The sequence below is a fragment of the Lissotriton helveticus genome, chromosome 3_1 (assembly GCF_964261635.1).
Source record: "Lissotriton helveticus chromosome 3_1, aLisHel1.1, whole genome shotgun sequence".
Classification (NCBI taxonomy): domain Eukaryota; kingdom Metazoa; phylum Chordata; class Amphibia; order Caudata; family Salamandridae; genus Lissotriton; species Lissotriton helveticus.
Genome location: NC_136061.1, coordinates 155,517,771 through 155,537,272, shown reverse-complemented (window position 1 = coordinate 155,537,272; position 19,502 = coordinate 155,517,771). Strand labels below are relative to the sequence as shown.

Sequence of the window (19,502 nt, the reverse complement as noted above, 5' to 3'; positions counted from 1 at the left end):
CGCGCTTCTGTGCCGTGGTGTGGCTTAATCAGATAACGGTTTTTGCACCGTTGGATGGCTGCTAGTTAATTATTAACCAAACCAGGGTCAGGAATAGGGGAATCGATACAGTACCTATAGGAATACATCACAGTAGGATGGACAGCGGACACCCTTGTCGGGTCCCACGATTGATATTTCTATCCCTGCTCGGTTTGCGTTTATCACCATCTGAGCCTGGGCCCCCTGGTAAATATTCCTAAGCATTTCTATGACCCGGAAAGGAACACCATACTTGCCCAGGCCATAAAAGAGTGCGTCCCAATTAACCAGGTCAAACGCCTTTTTGGCATCCACCATCATAATGAGCACTGGAATACAGTTACTGTTATAAAAAAGTCAAGAGCCTGGATTAAAAACCCAGTATTAGAGGACATCGACCTTCCGGCGACAAACCCAGACTGATCTCTATGAATGACTTCCTGTGCTACGGGGGTGAAACATTGGGTTTGACTTTTTATCAGAATTTTGTAGGCAGCATTGTGAAGGCTAATCGGTCTATAGGCATTGACATCCTTGGAATTTTTACCCTTTTTCACAAAGCTTACAATTATAGCCTCTTTAAAGCTTGAGGGGACAACACCACCCATCTCAATATAATTAAACAGCTTCATCAAGAAAGGGATCAATTCCTTAGCAAATGCTTATAAAATTCTATAGGCAGCCCATCATTTCCACAGGCTTTCGCTCCCGCAATAGAATTCAGAGCTGCCAAAGTTTCTCTGGCTGATATTTCGAGTTCAATCTGTTCCACAAGGGAATTAGATAAACTCTGAAGATTTACGCTCTAAAATTTATTCCTGAATTGAGTCTTGCCTAACCGCATATTTGGTAGCATAGAGCTGTTGGTCAATTAAAAAAAAATCCCCTAGCGCCTTTTAAGCCCTTTCAAGCTGACTCCCTGCTAGCCCGTCTCCCTGTGGAGGGGCATTTCTCTGATTTAAGGCACTGTCAACAGCCTGCTGGAGTTTGGCAATTTTAGTGCGACAACAGCCTGCTGAAGTTTGGCAAATTTAGTGCGATGTACTTTGGACTCAGCTGCCGGAAAGGCAATCATTTGCCCATGTGCCGCCGCCTTGAATCCCCCCAAACCTGAAAGTGGGTCCGCCGTTCCTTCATTGATCTTGAAATAATCCATTATCCACTCTCTTAAATCAGCTACCCATTGGAGATCCAGGAGGAGAAGACGATCCATCTGCCACCTGTTTTAGCGCCATGAAACCTATGGTGTAAGTGCGCTTGATAAATTCATTTTAACATAACATACCACCTGGATCTCGTCCTCTTTCCCTCTCCAATTTCCAGATCTAATTTTACATAGGAGTTGTCAGAGGATGAATTAGCCCCAATTTCTGTGTCTACATTATTCAAAGACCAAGATGTTAAAAAAAAGTAGATGTGAGAAGCTGTTTGAAATTGACGGGAGTAGCATGTATACTCACATTTTGTCTGGTTGGCTTTACGCCAGGCTTCTATCAAGAGATACTCCTATTTTATGGCATCTAGGACTTTTTTAGTCTTTGGCTTCAATTGCTTCTTATTTTTGTTGGAAGTGTCTTTTCTCAAGTCTTGGATACAATTAAAATCTCCCCCTACAATAATCTGCCCGGGCAACCCCCTAAGTTGCTTGCTAACCTTCGTTAAAGCTGAGGGATCGTCTATAACTGGGCCATAATAATTCACAAAATGTAATATCATCCCATTTAATTTAACCATGACCCACAACCATTTTCCACGAGGGTCTCTCCATACTTGGACAAACTCCCATGCCATATTTCAACTAAAGTAAATAGGTACTCCTCTCTTAGCCAGCCCAGCAGACGTTTGAAAAATCTCTTGGGAGAAAGAGCTTAGGAGAATTTGTTTTAAGATGGGTTTCTTGAAGAGATAAAACTTGCGGTGTAAAAGAGGCCAACCACCTTATAACCCCTCCATATTTTGTTTGTTTAACATCCCATTAACATTTACCAACATAATACAACATTTACTAGCCATTTCTAAAATTTAAATTGCTGTAAAAATCCTTTGAACTCAAAACCGTGTTTTCCTTGCCCCACTTCCTTCTGCTCTTTTTACTGCGATACACCCCCCATTCCCCCCCCCCCCAGATAACCCTTCACCCGGAAATGTGGAAAACCCCGCTGACCACATCTTGCTCCCCCTCTCCCACCACTTCACTGTTGGGTGTCATGGTGCTACACCCTGGGTGGCCCTCCTCTCTCCAGCAGTAGAGAGCTTTTACAACATGCTATATATAATTTCAATTAGGAGAAGAGATCTCTTTCAGCAAACCCTGAGCATCCTCTATATTCGAAAACATATGGCATTTTCCCATCACAGGGACACAAAGCTTGGATGGCTGGGCTATTGAAGCCTGCACCCCTTAAACTTTAAAGAGACATAGAAGTTTAACAAACTCTTTGCGCCGGCGTGCGGCTACAGCTGGCATATCAGAAAATATGCGATATTTCGAGACTTCATTGATAGAAAATTGTCTCTGCTGTATTGCTTTGGCCAAAATCCTCTCTTTAATACGATAGTCAGCAAAGTTAATCAAGATGGTACGTGGGATCTTTGAATTGGGCAGAGGTTGTGAGGAAACTCTATGCAGTCTTGTAATTGTGAGGTCTCCAGTGAATTTGGGCAAAACCTTCTGCTTGATAAACGACTTTACCCATTGAAGTGTTTGGGATCCCTCACTCCCCTCGGGAATCCCTCCTATTTGTACGTTCGACCGTCGAGAGTGATTTTCAAGTTCCTCGAGTTTATTCTCTAGAATGTTTTTATCTTTGGTAGCTTTGTTTACTCTCAAAAGCATAGTACTCATTTGATCCTCTAACTGGGCTATCCTTAATTCCACTTCTTGAATTTTTACAGGAAGACAAGTCATTGTTGCTTCGATTATCCAAAGATGCAGGCGGAGGGAGGCTATCTCATTCTCTTGGGATCTCTTCATTTCTCTTATATTTTCAAAGATAGGATTGAGCCTGATCTTGATATCGATCTATTGAGTAATAGCTCCTTCTATCGAAGATTCTGAAATGTTCTGTTGTACTTTTCCATCTTCCTTTTGAGCCCCAGGTGGCTGACCCGGAGATTTCATGCTGACTCCACCAGGCATCTGGGGCTGGGACTGGGTCTGAGGCTGTGTCTGAGCCCCTGACTGTGATTCAATTAAATTTGCTGGCTGGGTCTGTGACCCTAAAGGAGGTAAAGGTCAAGGTATAGCCTGACCCTCCAAGGCTTGACCAGAATCCTGTAATGCCAGAGCAGCTGTAGAGGGAGCCTTCCCAAGGGCCTGAGCTCGTGGTGATAAAGAAGAGGTCTGTGAGGGATTACTGACTCCATTAATCGCTGCAATTTTGCTGTAGATTTGGGGGGAGCCGACTGAGATGCTTTTTTTGGTGAATAGAGGAAAGTCTTTAGTGTTTTTCAACTCATCCTTGTTGACCCCTGCTGTAGACTCAACTACTTATTCCTTCTCCATATTAGCTGGCCCACCCATTTGCTTCTGTGTAACAAGAACCCCGTCTTCCAGAAGCAGCTCTGGGGGCTCTTCTTCAGAGCTCTCAAAACTTGAATTGAGACCAGGTCAATTTGTAATATGTTCAGCTCTGGCCGCTGAAGATATCGCTTTAGCCTGGGCTAAACGAGTTTTGGCGTTCACCTGTTTGAGATGTTTTCCCATTTATTTTTGCTTTTTCCTCTCTCCCCTGTATCCTGAGTCTTTAGGTTCGATTAGAGCTAATAAGCGTGATATTCAACTCCTCCTAGTAAAAACAAAATGAGCAAAAGTCTTGGTTTCATTTATAAGGGAATTTAACTAGTTCCCCTGATTGTAAGTCGGTTGCCTCTCATGCCCAATGTATGTACTGATAAAAAGATGGATTAATGTACAAATGATCACTAATAACTGATATAATTGTTCCTAAATCAACTTCCTATAATTGCAGTGCGAAGAGAGCAAGACGCAGGAATTGTAAGGAGATCAAGAGACTCCTGGAAGAATGTGCCAAGACCCTCTTCAAATCCAGGATCCGATGTTTTCCTTCTCAGGAAGATGGTTGAAGAGGTGTTTGAGGTGCTTTACAGTAAGGACCATTACATTTTCCATTGATGTGTAATTTATTGTGCTGAGGGATGGTAATGTCCTTAATTATGCATAATATTTAAGTGTCTTGTCTGTTTGGCGACCTTCGTTGTGGCTCAGCTTCACACCTAGGGAAACTTGATATCATGCAAGAGGACATCTAACTGTGTCTTGGGCATCTGCCTTTTAGATTAAATGTATGTACATTTGTTTCATATGATTGCTTAGAAAATATGGTATGGGTCCAACCTTCCTGGATCGAGGCAGGCGATCTGATCTTTCACACAGAAGGCATACTGCAAAGTTTCGTGCACAACTATAGCGATTGTACGAATCCAAGCAGACAGCACCCCCAGAGGAAATATTTAGCTACCTGAAAGACGTGGCCATCGCATGGCTCTCAGACCGTCAACGAGAATACCTGTCTCTGCCAGTAATGGTGGACGAAGTAACGGAGATCATTCAAACGCTACCTAATGGGAAGGCACCGGGCCCTGATGGGTTCACTTGTGAATTCTATAAAACGTACGTCAAAATTTTAGCCCCCCATTTGGTTGCGATGTATGGCAATGCCTTTGATCAGGCAATGCTTCCTCCGACACTTCGAGAGGCAGTTATAATTGCCCTCTTGAAACCAAACAAAGATCTGAACTGTGCGAGTCATAGAGACCGCTATCACTAATTAACGTTGACTCTAAAATACTGGCCAAACTCCTAGCGGTCCAATAACAACCATTGATGACATCTGATCCTTCCGGATCAAGCAGTCTTTATACCTTCGAGATCCACCACTCACAATACCAGAACACTCTTTGCACTTTCTCACTATTTAACACCCAACACTAAGGCCGTAGCGGTCATGTTGGATGCCGCCAAGGCATTCGATTCGATAGAATGTCCTTATCTTCTCACGATCCTGCACCGGATGGGATTCCCCCAGATGTTCATAAAGTGGGTAGCACTGCTGTACACGAACCCAGTAGCCAGGGTACATGTGAAACGGTATATTTCGGACTCCTTCCCTATTGCACGGGGTACAAGACAGGGGTGCCCTTTTTCGCCCCTGCTCTTTGCACTAGCCCTGGAACCATTAGCCTGCATTATTAGACAAATGCACAATCACTCTGCATTACATTTCCCGGGCCGTCCGCTACACATATCATTATATGCAGACAACATGCTTTTATATGTCCGTGACCCGGAACAAAATCTAGACCCGTTATTAAGGGAATACATAAAGTATGGGCGACACTCAGGCCTGCAGATTAACTGGAATAAATCCTCAATCATCCCACTAACAGACACCACTGCACCACATACAACGGAATTCCCTTTGGATTGGCAAATTGACTTGATTAGATATCTGGGGGTATGGTATAGCAGGAACCCTGAGGAAGTCATACGTATCAATTATGGTAGAGTGATTACTACGCTTGAGGAAAAGGTAAACAGGTGGATACAGCTACCGCTCTCTTTGGCTGACCGCATTGCCATTGTGAAAATGAACATCCTCCCCAAATTCCTCTACCTGTTTAACAACATCCCCGTTCCACCTCCAAGAGCAGTTTTTACAAACATCACATCTTTAATCTTGAAACTAATTTGGGCAGGTAAGCAAGCACGGATAGAACTTAGAACACTGACGCTACCCTATGAGAAGGGGGGTTTCTGTGTCCCAGATTTCTTCCTATATTACTTATGTGCGCAGGCACAGTATGCTGCACACTGGTATCACACGGTCCCGTACTTAACACACACCGCAGTGGAAGAAGGGGACGCCTGGCCAATACCACTGACGGCTGTGATCACACACAAAAGGCCACCCCTGCACTCTGCAGATATAAACACAATTGACGCTACGACACACGCTTGGAGGAAACTGGGGCAACTAGCTCATAAGTTACCACTCTATGCCCCGGCACTGCCCTTACATCACCATCCAGACCTATCTGTAACTAGGGAGGACATAGGCATTGAACTTCTGAAACAGGTAGGGATTGATACCTTCGGTGATTTATATCGTGATGGAGGATCTATAATATACAGAACAGAGAGCCGCATTCAAGATCGGCTGCCTGACTTACAAAGTCGTGACTGGTACATCTCCCGCCTTTCTAAGACCCCTTATGACTCCTTACCGTCCGGCACGTAACCTGCGGTCCTCCCATCGTCAACTCCTGACTGTAGTCCCAATTAAACTAAAAAAATACGGTGGCTGCAGATTTGCCCATCTGGCTCCCAAACTTTGGAACCAGTTGCCGTTATCGCTCAAATCTTCCATGTCTCTGCTGGAATTTCGAAAACTTCTCAAAACCAATCTCTTTACACAGTCTGGCTAGCCCCCCTTCTCTAACATCTCTCAGCTCCACCCAGCGCCAGGAAACCTATGCCCCCTGAAAAACGACCATCTCTCTGGTGTGCAGCTGACTTGTCTGCACCAGTCTGCCTCACACAGACATGTTTTTGAACCTCTGAGGAGGAAGTACTTGTGCTTGTGTAGGTCAGGAACAAAACCTGCTTGGGGTGGAGGTGCTTCTCACTTACCCCCAAGCAGGAACAGCATTCAGGGCAGTGAGCAGTGAGGCTCCCTGGCCTTACTTATGCAAACCAGGGCCACTCCGTCTGGTGGAGATGCCCACCCCCTACACTAGAGATCTTCAAACTTGTTGATGCTGAGACCCACTTGCCAAACTTTTTTAGGAATAAGGACCCCCTCCTGATAAAAATGTCTAGAACCTGGTACTCCTCATCATCGACAACCGTAAACGCTGCCAATCCCCACACAAAATAATTTTTACAGTGGGGAAATAATATTAAATAGTGTTTGGCAAACCAAAGGTCAGGGAGCGTGGGGGCGTGGTCAAACGTGTAGCTAAAAACAAAGGGCCTCATTTATCAGGAATTGGGGTCTGGCAGCGTTGCAAGTCCTCTTGCTGCGCTGCCCTATGCCAATGTGGAAGGGCAGGAATGCACCATATTTATGAAATACGGTGCATTCCTGTCCTTTCCCCTAGCGTTAGCGCACAAATTGCCTCCTAGCACCAATATAGGCAGGATTGTTTTTATGCAGGAAGGGCACCTTCCTTCACAAAAATAATCCCAAGAGAAGTTTTTCCCTTTCTATGTGAGGTGCAGAATGCAGCACACATGGAAAGAGGAAAACATGAGGAGAAATGTTTTCACTGGGGAGACGTACGTTTTTGGTGCTGCCCCAGGTTTAAGTGATTTTAATAATATGGGGCAGCATCAAAATACATGGGTGTTGCGTGGGAAGACCCATACAGCGCACATGGAACACCTCCTTGATGCAGAGTTGGACAAGGCAGCAACTTACCCTGTTTTGTCTTATTCCATATCTATGAGGCCATGCAAAGCTATGCAGGGTGACTTTGCGCCGCTCATAGGTATGGTTGAAACGCTCGCACCCCCAGAGCGTTAAAAAAACTGGTGCTCTGGTGGCGCAAACCTCTCATTAAAAAGCCCCAAAATATTCTGTATGTTTTTTAGGTCTTTCACTATCAGGTACCTACATATACAATAATGGGCAGTGTAAATAAAATATATGTAAAAAGTTGTTACTCAGTGGGAAAAGCACAGCAGTACATTATAAAACCTCTATTAGTTAATGCACTGCATAGATCTGTGTGTAACCTGGGAGACACAGAATTAAATCTTGGTTGGTGCAAAGGAGACTATTGTATTTTTAGTGCTATCGGATCACAGCCTGAGACAGAAAGCACTGTGAGTATGTAAGTTGTTATTTTATACCTGCATTGCATTACACACAGTAAAATATAGACTGATACAAAATGTATAAATAGTTTTCAATAAAATGGTTCTTACAAAATTTAGATTAGATCAGGGCTTATGTAATGCAATTTCTTTTGTTAAATAACTGTCCGTTCAACACCTCCTTAGGGGTACCAAGGGATGTGTAAGTACAGTTATGATTAAAAGCAAACACTTCACAGCCCAGTTGTTAACTCTTTGCACTACGACTCAAAAAACCAACTCTTTGTCTTCACAAAGGTTGGAGTGATTCACCGGTCTCAAGCACCCTTTACAGTTCCAGATTATATAATGGGGCATCCGGGCCTGCTTTAGCACTGGTGGCGCCCTGTACAACAATGTTAGTTGGCGCCCTCCTAAAATTCCACCTCTGCCACGGATTCCCTCACTACCATCATTTGACAATCCCCCAAGTCTCCATAACCACTGTCTCTTAGATTTGTTTAGTTTTATAGCGCCACTCATACCTGTTTAAAGTGTCAGCACACTTTACATCACACTTACAGTGAATGGAGACAGCCATACGTGTGTAAATCAGTGTACAGGAAATCGTACATAAGACAGAGGACAGCAAGCTGTAGGAGTCACATGTCATCCATACAGGTATGTAGTATAGTTCCTCTTCCAGGGGATCCTCATCAATAGTCATAAGCACTGAATATTCCCGCCCATGTGCAGGGACCCCAGAAATAATATATAAAAATTATACATGGAAATCACATATATACAGCTATACATATATGTATGTACATATATAATTTTTTCTCACACCAATGCAGCTCCCCAAAGGAGGCTAAACAATGGAATTACCCATATAAAGATTATTTGCAAACATATATAAAAAACACCTGAGGGCAAGTAGTACTTGAGCCTTGTTTTTTAATGAGCAGAACACAATCATATATCATAAAAAGTGCAAATAAAGTAGACATTGGTAGCTTACAGGCTGCATTGTAAACTAAAACCATAGAAAATGAAAGCATTTTCAACAAACTGGCACCGTGCCTTTAAGGCCGCCATGACCCCCAGCTTCACATCATGCCGCAGGGGTGACAGTTGGGTCAGTTGTTCTTTCCGGCTCCTTCAGTCAGGACCCTGGATTTTCAGCTCCTACCTTTTTTGACTTTTCTGTCAAACATATCTTCTAAATCTTGAAGTTTTTCACTTTCACTCGACATCTTTTGACTCCAGAGTGCTAGTGCTGCCTTGTTTGTGTTCAGAAAAGGTTTATTTTTTGTCAAAAATGCCTTCCCATTTCGACCCTTGCCCTTCCTGTGGCAAGAAGAAGGCCAGGACTGATAGACACCCTGTGTGTATCCTCTGTCTCCCTGAGACACTTTCTGCAGACAGCTGTCATCACTGCAAAAACTTGTCAAGGAGAACTCTTAAAGACAGAGAGAGAATTCGTATCTATGCCCTCTCTGAAAGAGGTAGGTCTCCTAAAAGGCAGCAGAAGAGGAGAACCTGGTCGGCGTCGAGATCAGCGTCGAAGCTGCCTACAACGACATTGAAGACTTTGATGATGACGAAACATCACATGACGGCGAAGACTTAGTCGTTGAAGGTACCGGTTCCTGCGTTGACGTCGACCAGACGGCGTTCAACGTTGAGAGGCAAGTCTCCGTCGTCGCCAGGGGGAATACGCCGTCGAGACAGATCACTCCGTCATCGCCACGGTGATCGACGTCGAGGCATAGCGCTCCGTCGTCGCACTGGCAATCGACATCAAGGCACAGCGCTCCGTTGTCACACCGGCGATCGACGCCGAGGCACAGAGCTCCGTCGACGCCTCACCCGACGTCGAAGCAGGTTACTCCGTCGTCGTCTCACCGGCGATCGACGTCGAGTCATAGATCTTTGCCGAGGGCAGTTCACCGGTCTCCGGCGTCGAGGCACCTGACACCCCCTTCGGCTTCAAGGCAGCAGCATACCTCGATGTCGAGACAGAAGACACCTATGACAACGACGTCGAGATTGACAACTCCGTCACCGGGCCATCACCGGTCGACGTCGAGACAGAAGTCTGCTGAAACGACTTTGAGAAAGGAGGCGACATCGGCGTTGGATAGGCGTTTGAAGTCCAGGGGACGTTCTACCACACGTTCAAGCCCCCCTTCTAAGAAGAGGAGGTCATCCTCAAGGCAGATGTCTCCGCCCAGGTCCCAGGCAGCACATAGACACTCCAGATCTCAGTCTAAGTGCCTTCCGCGTCAGGGAAACAACTCCAACAAGACGCAATCCAAATGAATACTCCCTTCCCCCAGCGCCGTCTACCACTCCAGTGGAGGGAAGCAGCACACAGCATATCGTAGAGTGGCAAGCTATCACAAGAGATCAGTGGGTGTTAGCTACGCTTCAGAATGGATACTCCCTTCGTTTTCAACCTCCTTCGATCCCTCCAATGCCAACATCAAGTCACCAGTTGAAACTCCTGCAAAAAGAGGTGGCCACCCTTCTCAAAAAATCAGCCATCGAGAGGGTACCAATATCTCAGAGAGGGAAAGGAGTTTACTCCAGATACTTTCTGGTCAAGAAAAAGGGCCAAAAAGCAAAGTAAAGACCCATTCTGGACTTACGGACACTCAACCTACACATAAAGAAGCAAAAGTTTTGCATGTTGGCGCTTCATCAAACATATCCACATCTCAGGCAGGGGTATTGGATGTGTTCGTTGGATCTGCAAGATGCATACTTCCACGTCCCGATTGCTCAGCGTCACAGGCAATTCCTGCGTTTCCGGGTAGGATCCGCTCATTATCAGTTCAAAGTCCTACCATTCATTGAAGTCAGCCCCCAGAGTGTTCACGAAGTGCATAGCGGTGGTGGCAGCCGTTCTGCGCCGCAGGGGTGTCTTCGTGTACCCGTACTTGGACGACTGGCTGTTGAAGGGTCCTTCTCCGGACAGCATAAGAACCCATTTCCTGAGCTGCATCGAACTATGTCGCCGTCTAGGTCTACAAGTGAACTTCAGCAAATCAGTTCCACAACCGACACAGAAAATACATTTCCTAGGAGCTCTGTTAGACTCCGAGTTAGGAAAAGTGCTTCCTTCGGAGGAGAGACAGTGTTCCATCATTCAGAAATGCCAACTTGTTCTGCACAGCAAGAAGTTGCCGGTGCGTCGGATTGCCTCCCTGTTACTGTCAATGGCATCCTGCATCTTTCTGGTCTCAAATGGCAGACTACGGATGCGTCCTCTTCAGCAGGATCTGGAGGACAAGTGGGTCCAGCAATCAACTCGCTGGGACGACAAAATAACTTTGTCAAGCGCCGCTCGAGAGTCCATACCTTGGTGGATGAAGAGTCGAAATCTACAAGTCGGAATTCCGTTCCATCAGCTTCTTCCTGTCCAGACTCTGATCACAGATGCTTCCCTACAAGGTTAGGGGATCCTCATGGGACATCTCCAGACTCAAGGTCTGTGGTCTGTCAAAGAGCGCTCCTACCACATCAACATGTTGAAGTTGAGGGCAGGCAATCTAGCCCTCAAAGCTTTCCTACCTTCGATTCATGCAACATCAGTGTTAGTACAAACGGACAATAGCACCACAATGTACAACTTGAACAAGCAGGGGGGAACACGCTTACGTTCCCTTTCCCTGGAGGCTCAGAATCTATGGCATTGGCTCCTGGCTCGGAATATGTCAGTCACAGCAGTCCACCTGCCAGGAGAGCAGAACGTTAGAGCGGGCACTCTCAGCCGTCATTTCGAAGACAAGGAGGACTGGGTTCTCAACGACGAGGTCGTAGAAGACATCTTACAGTCATGGGGTCGTCCCACCATAAATCTCTTTGCGGACGACGAAAACACCAAATGTCAAGACTTCGCCTCGCGGTTCTACCAACCAGGATCCAAAGGGAATGCCCTTTTGATAGACTGGTCAAACGGCATTTGTGTATGCCTTTCCGTCACTTCTGCTGATCCCGAAGGTGGTGATCAAGCTGGCTCATTCGTCCACAAGGATGATACTCATTGCCCCAGACTGGGCGAGGCAGTGGTGGTACCCGGACCTTCTGCACCTATCAGGGTGCCTGCACAGGAGACTACCGTGTAGAGCGGACCTGCTATCCAAGATGAACGGGAGGATTCATTATCCCAGCCTTCCCTCACTGAACTTGGCAGCATGGCTCCTGAGGTCCTACAATTCGGCCACCTAGGACTGCCACAGGACTGCATGTCCATTTTGAAAGAGGCAAGACGTCCTTCGACAAGACATTCCTATGCATGCATGTGAAAGCGTTTTTACATGTGGTGTATGCAGAACAATTGTCATCCTATCAAGGGTCAGGAAGAGGTAATTCCCCCTTACCTACTGTATCTGGCGAAAGCAGGGCTGAAATTTAATTCCATTAAGGTGCATTTAGCAGCTATAAGGTCTTATAGACGCTCACCTTCTCAGCCTACTTTCTTCCAGTTACAAGCTGTTAAAGATTTTCTGCAGGGCTTGAAGAAGGTCTACCCTCCGGTATGACTTACGTCTGCTCCCTGGGAGCTAAACCTGGTGCTATCGAAATTGATGGGTCCGCCTTTCGAACCCATTCACAAAGCAACCTTGCAGCATGTTTCTTGGAAGGCTGCTTTTTTGGTAGCGATCACGTCAGCTCGCAGAGTGAGTGAGATTCAAGCACTCTGTTCTAAAGAGCCCTATACAGTTTTCCATCTAAATAGTGTGGTGTTGAAGACACATCCCTCTTTTCTTCCTAAGTTGGTGTCAGATTTCCATGTGAACCAGACCATCTCTCTACCCACCTTTTTTCCCAATCCCTCCACTCCAGCTGAGAAGGCCTTGCATTCTCTGGACCTGAAAAGGGTTTTAAAATTCTATCTAGATCGGTCCAAATCTTTAAGAAAATCTGATCCGCTGTTTGTCAACTATGGGTCGATCACATCTGGATATGCGGTTTCGAAACGTTCCATTTCCAGATGGATAGGTTCATGTATCAAACTTGCTTACCAATTGGCGCAGAAGACCCTGGAGTTTTCTCCCAAAGCACATTCCAACAGAGGAAAAGCGGTTACTACAGCTTTTCTTCATAATGTGCTCATGTCTGAGATTTGTAAGGTGGCGACCTGGAGGTCCGTCCATACATTTACCAGACACTACTGTCTAGATTCAGACACCAGAGCAGACACCCAAGTAGGCCAGACCTCCTTGCGGAATCTGTTCAACAGCTGATTTCGGCTGTTGCAGTTTGGTTGGGTCATGTTTTTCTCATTTACCTGCAGGTGGTTGTTGGGCTTGCTATTCTACTCAGTGCTTATGACTATTGATGAGGATCCCCTGGAAGAGAAGGATAAGTTAATTACCTGTAATCCTAGTTCTTTTCCAGGGGTATCCTAATCAAAGTCATAAGCAACCCACCCGCCTCCCCAGGTAAATGAGACACGATCAAAGTGTTTATGGATATTGTTGAGCACTGACTTTCAGGGTTATGCAAAGAACAACTGGCCTAACTGTCACCCATGAGGCATGATGGGAAGCTGGGGGACATGGCCGCCTTAAAGGCACGGTGTCAGTTTGTTGAAAATGCTTTCATTTTCTATGGTTTTAGTTTACAATGCAGCCTGTAGGCTAACAATGTCTACTTTATTTGCACTTTTTATGATATTTGAGTGTTTTCTGCTCATGAAAAAACAAGGTTCAAGTGCTACTTGCCCTCAGGTGTTTTTTTATATGTTTGCAAATAATATTTATATGGGTAATATGTGTAATTCCATTGTTTAGCCTCCTGTGGGGAGCTGCATTGGTGTGAGAAAAAATGATATATGTACATACATATGTGGAGCTGTATATATGTGATTTCCATGTATAATTTTTTTATATTATTTCCGGGGTCCCCGCACATGGGCGGGAATATTCAATGCTTACGCTTATGACTTTGATGAGGATTCCCCTGGAAGAGAACTAGGATTACAGGTAAGTAACTTATCCTTAAGCGTCTTTGGTCTGGAAAAGTATAAATTCAGAATTTAAAATGTAACACCATTGTTTAATATTAAGAATTGATTTCTACCCAAATGTTTTTGCAATATCAGAATAAGGAAAGACTAGGCAAAACGAAACGTTTTGCCTTACAATTTTTTGACATTTTTTGACAACGTTTTGACATACAATCAAAGCTGGCCTCCCGCCATCCTATGGCTCTAGATCCCAAATTGAACGGTTTATCTGAAGACCTTATTAATTATATTAACCCAAGGAAAGTACCAAAAAACAATGCCTCCTGGCACACCTTCTCGCCAATCTCTCAACAAACTATCTTCAACACTCTACAAGAAATCAACCCTTCCAATCACTTCTCGGATCCCTTGCCACCTGCCCTATTCAAGATCTTGAAAACCGCTATACTACCTTTATGGTCTAAAATTGTAAACGCCTCCTTGATTCAAGGTGTCATTCCGGATTGCCTTAAAATAGGACAGGTCACTCCTATACTAAAGAAGGCTGATGCTTCTCCAGCTGATCCTAACAACTACCGTCCTATAACCAATATCCCCACCTTGGCTAAACTATTGGAGAAATGTGTTCAAATCCAATTATGCAATCACATTGAGAGCTTCAACCTCTTAGACAGTCACCAATCGGGCTTCCGTAGTGGGCACAGCACTGAATCTGCACTCACGCACATTATGGATGATATACTAATCATGCTTAATCGAAATGAATCATGCCTTTTAATACTCCTTGATCTGTCTTCCGCCTTCGATACGGTCAAGCACGATAAGCTCCTAGCCCTATTGGAAAGAAGGATGGGCCTCTCGGGCGTTGTGCTACAGTGGTTCTCCTCCTTCCTGAATAACAGATCTCAAAGATTCAAGAAGAAGAACTCACTCTCGCAACCATCCATGGTCACTCTTGGTGTACCTCAGGGATCTGCCCTTTCACCCATTCTCTTCAATTTGTTAATGGAGCCCCTGGCGAATGCTCTGAATTCTGCGAACATTCTATATCACCTTTATGCGGATGACACGCAGCTATACCTTAAAATCTCCTCGCCAGATGACTTTGTTGCTCTTAACACTACGCTTCTGAACACGCAAAGCTGGCTCACCAACAACCATCTCATGCTAAACACCAAAAAAACGGAATTCATCCTCATCTCACCACCAAACTACACCCCAAAGATAGACCTCTGGTTAAAACACCTAACCTCCTTTGACTGTGTCCCCCTCATCATAGACTCGGCTAAATCCCTAGGTGTCAGCATTGACAAACATTTGAATATGCAGGCGCACATCTCTACTGCCACCAAGGGAGCTAATCACAAAATGAATATATTAAGAAAACTTAAACCCTTCCTCACCCAGGCTGACCTAAAAGTTGCTGTACAAGCTCTGGTACTACCTAGACTAGACTACGGAAGTACCACCCTCGCTGGTCTCCCGAAATACAGGCTTGCACCGTTGAGAGCAGCTCTGAATGCTGCGGCTAGACTGGTATCAGGAACCAAAAGAAACAATCACATCTCACCAACCTTGAAAGCACTGAACTGGTTGCCTTATGAAGCAAGAATACACCTGAAAGTGGCGTGCATGACGCACAAAGCAATTCACAACAATACACCCAGCTACTTGGCGCTAAAGTTAGAAAAATCAGGTGGCTGCAGACAACTACGTAGTGCGACCACTCTACTTTTGAAACCCCAATCCTTCAGAAAGAAGAGAACAGGCTGTAGAGCTTTTTCAGGGATTGCTCCAACGATCTGGAACTCTCTTCCACCCAGAGTGCGTGGAATCACATCCCTTACTGTATTCAAAAAGGAAGTAAAAAGTCTATTAATGAACAAACTAATGTCCTAAATCCAAGTATGGGACGTATCTGGCTGCATGTCTTTTATCACATCCCATGTTGCTCCACAATTGTTTGCTAATTAATGTTTTTCGTGGGATATAGATCTGTGCGGCTGATAGCACAATGTCTAATGTAATATGTTCTGCAGATGCTATTGCTCTACTATGACAATTTGACATGTTGTTTGTATTGACTACCTTTTCCATGGCTTATTCTTCTATTGTAAAGCGCTCTGATACCCTCGTGGGTCACGTTCGCGCTATATAAGACTTTATAAATAAATAAATAAAATAAATAAATAAACGTAGCTTTAATATTTTCCTTGCAGTTTGCATGCGGCACTTTGATGACAGTAAATAGCTTACTGCTCTGTATTAGGATTTTAGTTTATAAACTGGAAGCAACAAAAGAATCTCTGACAAAAACGATAACCTATTGACCTATTTATAGTATATGCACTTTGTGATCTGAATGCAACACGTTCATTGCAGTAGGCATATTACGATGAGTCAAAACTCCTACTACTGACAAAGCTCTCTCCAGGAAGAACATTAATCACTTTGACATTTTTATTGATGTTTTAAAATTGCTGGGACAAGGAAGGTGATCTCGGGTGCTTTTTAAACAATGAACATGGCGCCCCCACCCCAAGTCAGCGCCCGGTGCGGTGGCACCGATCGCACCGACCTAGACCCGGCCCTGTGGGGCATATTTGCATTTCTTTCAGGTGGCCAGGCACCCTGACACAAAAGCATTTCACGGAACAGGAGATTCAGCAGTCTCAGCAGAAGCATTTCAAACAATCAAAATTAGCTGTCCCTGGACCACTCTCCTTTTCCAAAACCAAAGCAAATGTTTTTTAAATCAGGCAAAGTGAGGCTGGGGATGCGCGACCCCCTACCCAGAGCTCCACGGCCCCCCTGGGGGTCGCGCTCCACAGTTTGAAGACGTCTGCCCCAGACCGAGCCCCACTTTTCGCAGCAAGATCAGTGGGAAAGTTAGTAGTTGGGAGAGGTGTGTCCCCTCTCTGCAAGTACGACCCCTAAGGCGTCCTGGATCGAGGTGGTACCCCTCCCTAGGAAATCCACCAACTTGAATGGAAGGATTCTACCCAATCAGGTTAGGGAATATCTCCTTCCCAAAGGGAGGGACATACAAAGTATGTAGTCACCCTAAAGGCAAGTAGGTTAAATCTACAAGTCGGAATTCCGTTCCGTCAGCCTCTTCCTGTCCAGACTCTGATCACAGATGCTTTGCTGCAAGGTTGGTCTGATCACTCAGTATTTAGTGGCAACCCTGAATCTTGATCCTCAGATTCCTAAGAAGAAAAGGATGAAGACGCCATGAAGCCGCGCCTGGAAGACGACTACTGATTTGGCCCCAGTCCTACCAGGCTGTGTCCTGCTCCAAGACCCTGTGAAGAAGACGACGCCTGTCCTGTGGCCAGCGACTTCTATGAACCCCAGGAAGACTGCCACCTTTCAACAAAGACCAGATCTCCCGAAGACAGCAGCCCTGTCCAGAAAACTCCAACTGCAAGGACTCCAGATTTAAGCCGATCCGCGAACCCTACCCACTCTTCACCCGACTCCCAAGGCCCAAGTATGAGTGGTTTACCTGTACAGTGATGTCTCCAGACCTAGACTACATCGGTGGCTAACTTCTCCTGGATCCCACAAAGTCGCCTGCAGCTTCTACACAAGGATCCCCTTGACAGCGACTGGCTCCGACTAAGAGGATCCAAAACCAAAATGCACCCCTGCATCCTCAGCCCCCCGGCCTTGGGGAGACCAACCTACAGTGCCCAGACCTCCCTCGGCATTCCAACTTACCAGTCCAGCCGGTGGTCACCTTAATTATTTATCATTTATTTTTGAGATTTATAAAGCGCTCAAATACCCGAGGGTGTCTCGGCGCTGCGGACAAGGGCATATGCTGATGAGATGAGTTATTGGTTGAATAACCAGGTTTTGGACATTTTTCCGAAGGTTAGCAAAGACTGGCATGATCTGATGTGTAGCGGGAGTGAATTCCAAAGTTTTGCAGTGGAGCCGATAAATTGCTTATCGCCCCATGTAGCCGTTTTGACGCGTGGAACCTTCAACATAAGCGCAGCGGCAGAGCGAAGGGCCCTATTAGGAGTGTACATAGCTAACCCCTTTATTAGAAATTGAAGCCCAAAGTTACGCGTGGCCTTAAAGGCAATGCACAGTGCCTTAAATTTAATGCGATTTTTCACAGAGAGCCAATGATACTGTTTGAGGGCATGAGAAATTTGCTTAAACTTGGGAGTTCTGGATAACATTGTGGCCGCGGCTTTCTGGACATATTGTAACTTTTGCGTGACCGTATTTTGTGCATTTACAAATAGTCCGTTACAATAGTCTATAGAGGACAAGACTAGATTACTGACCAGAGTTTTTCCGGCATTCATAGGGAGGAATGGTAAGATTTTTTGTATCATTCGCAGTTTGTAAAATGAAGCCGATACCAGTGAGTTGGCATGATCTGCAAAAGTCAATCTATCGTCAAATGTGGCGCCCAGATTCCTGACCATAGTGACTGGGATCGGGGGGGCCCAGAGTAGGAGGCCACCAGGACTGAGACCAGGCGGGGGACAGGCTGCCGATTGTCATGACCTCTGTTTTGTCAGAGTTCAGCTTATGGCAATTGCTGGCCATCCAGCTACTGATGGCCAGCATGCCCTCTTGAAAATTCAGCTGCCACCTTGTCACCGTTATTGTTTATTGCCAGTACCAATTGTGTATCGTCGGCATAAGATGTAAGGCCCATCCCGTGTGATTTGATGATTCTCGCTAAGTCCGACACATAGTTGTTAAAGTGCGTCAGACTCAGCGATGAGCCTTATGGTACACCGCACGGTAGGGCCAGTTGGGCAGAATGGAAAGTGCCCAGGTTTACCGACTGGGTGCGTGAGGTGAGAAAAGATGACAGCAGGTCTCGTGCCCTAAGCTGAATGCCCATTTTAGTGACACGGTCGATCAAGATGGAGTGATCAACCGTGTCAAAAGCGGCTGAAAGGTCTAGCAAAATGAGGACTGCCGTCCCGCCCTGGTCCAGGACGATTCTAATGTCTTCCGACGCCTTAATAAGCGCGGTTTAACTTCCATGCCCTCTGCGGAAACCAGATGGAGTATCGTCTAGAAGATGATGATCTTTTATGAATTTCGAGAGTTGAGTGTTCATTATCTTCTCTACGATTTAACCGGAAATGGGCCTGTAGTTTTGGTGTTTATATGCCTGCATATATTCACTGTTTTAGCACCATGGTAAAATTCTTCCTTTTATTTACTCTGTTGGTGCTTGTAATCGTATATATCTGTTTCTATATAATGGTTGTTGCAGCATACACATTTTATATTAGAATTATGCTGGTTCAATAAATACTCATTGAAAAATGTCCCCAATGTTTATTCTGTGTATCTCAGACAAAGTGAGCGCGAGTGACTGACCGAAAAGTGTTGTCATATTTGATAGTTGCCACAAACTATTCACTCCTTGGTCAGGTTAGCATAGTGGCACTGTGAGCTAGCTGTTCATCAGCCTAAGATATCCTTTGGGGGTGTCTGTAATCAGCCTGTACATCAATCCCTTAGTTCATGTTATCTAAACATGCAGATCCTATATAGATTTGTAGGAACTACACAACACCCCAAGTCTCCATCCCGGAAAACACCATCTCTGCATCCGACCACCCCAAATCCTCGAGTGGCGCTGTACCTACCTTAAACTGAACCTTGCCCGTGTTGGTCTAAATCCCTGAAGACTGG

At 45.3% G+C, this 19,502-nt stretch overlaps 1 protein-coding gene across 4 annotated transcripts in view; it reads left to right on the top strand.

Annotated features, from left to right (window-relative positions):
• Positions 1-19,502, top strand: part of GTF2IRD1 (GTF2I repeat domain containing 1) — a 1,361,292-nt gene that overhangs the window by 759,722 nt on the left and 582,068 nt on the right. For all 4 annotated transcript variants that reach the window (XM_078679432.1, XM_078679431.1, XM_078679429.1 and 1 more), the window contains one exon: positions 3,993-4,130. In XM_078679432.1, the coding sequence (XP_078535558.1) occupies positions 3,993-4,130 (138 nt within the window). The remainder of the gene's footprint in view (positions 1-3,992; positions 4,131-19,502) is intronic.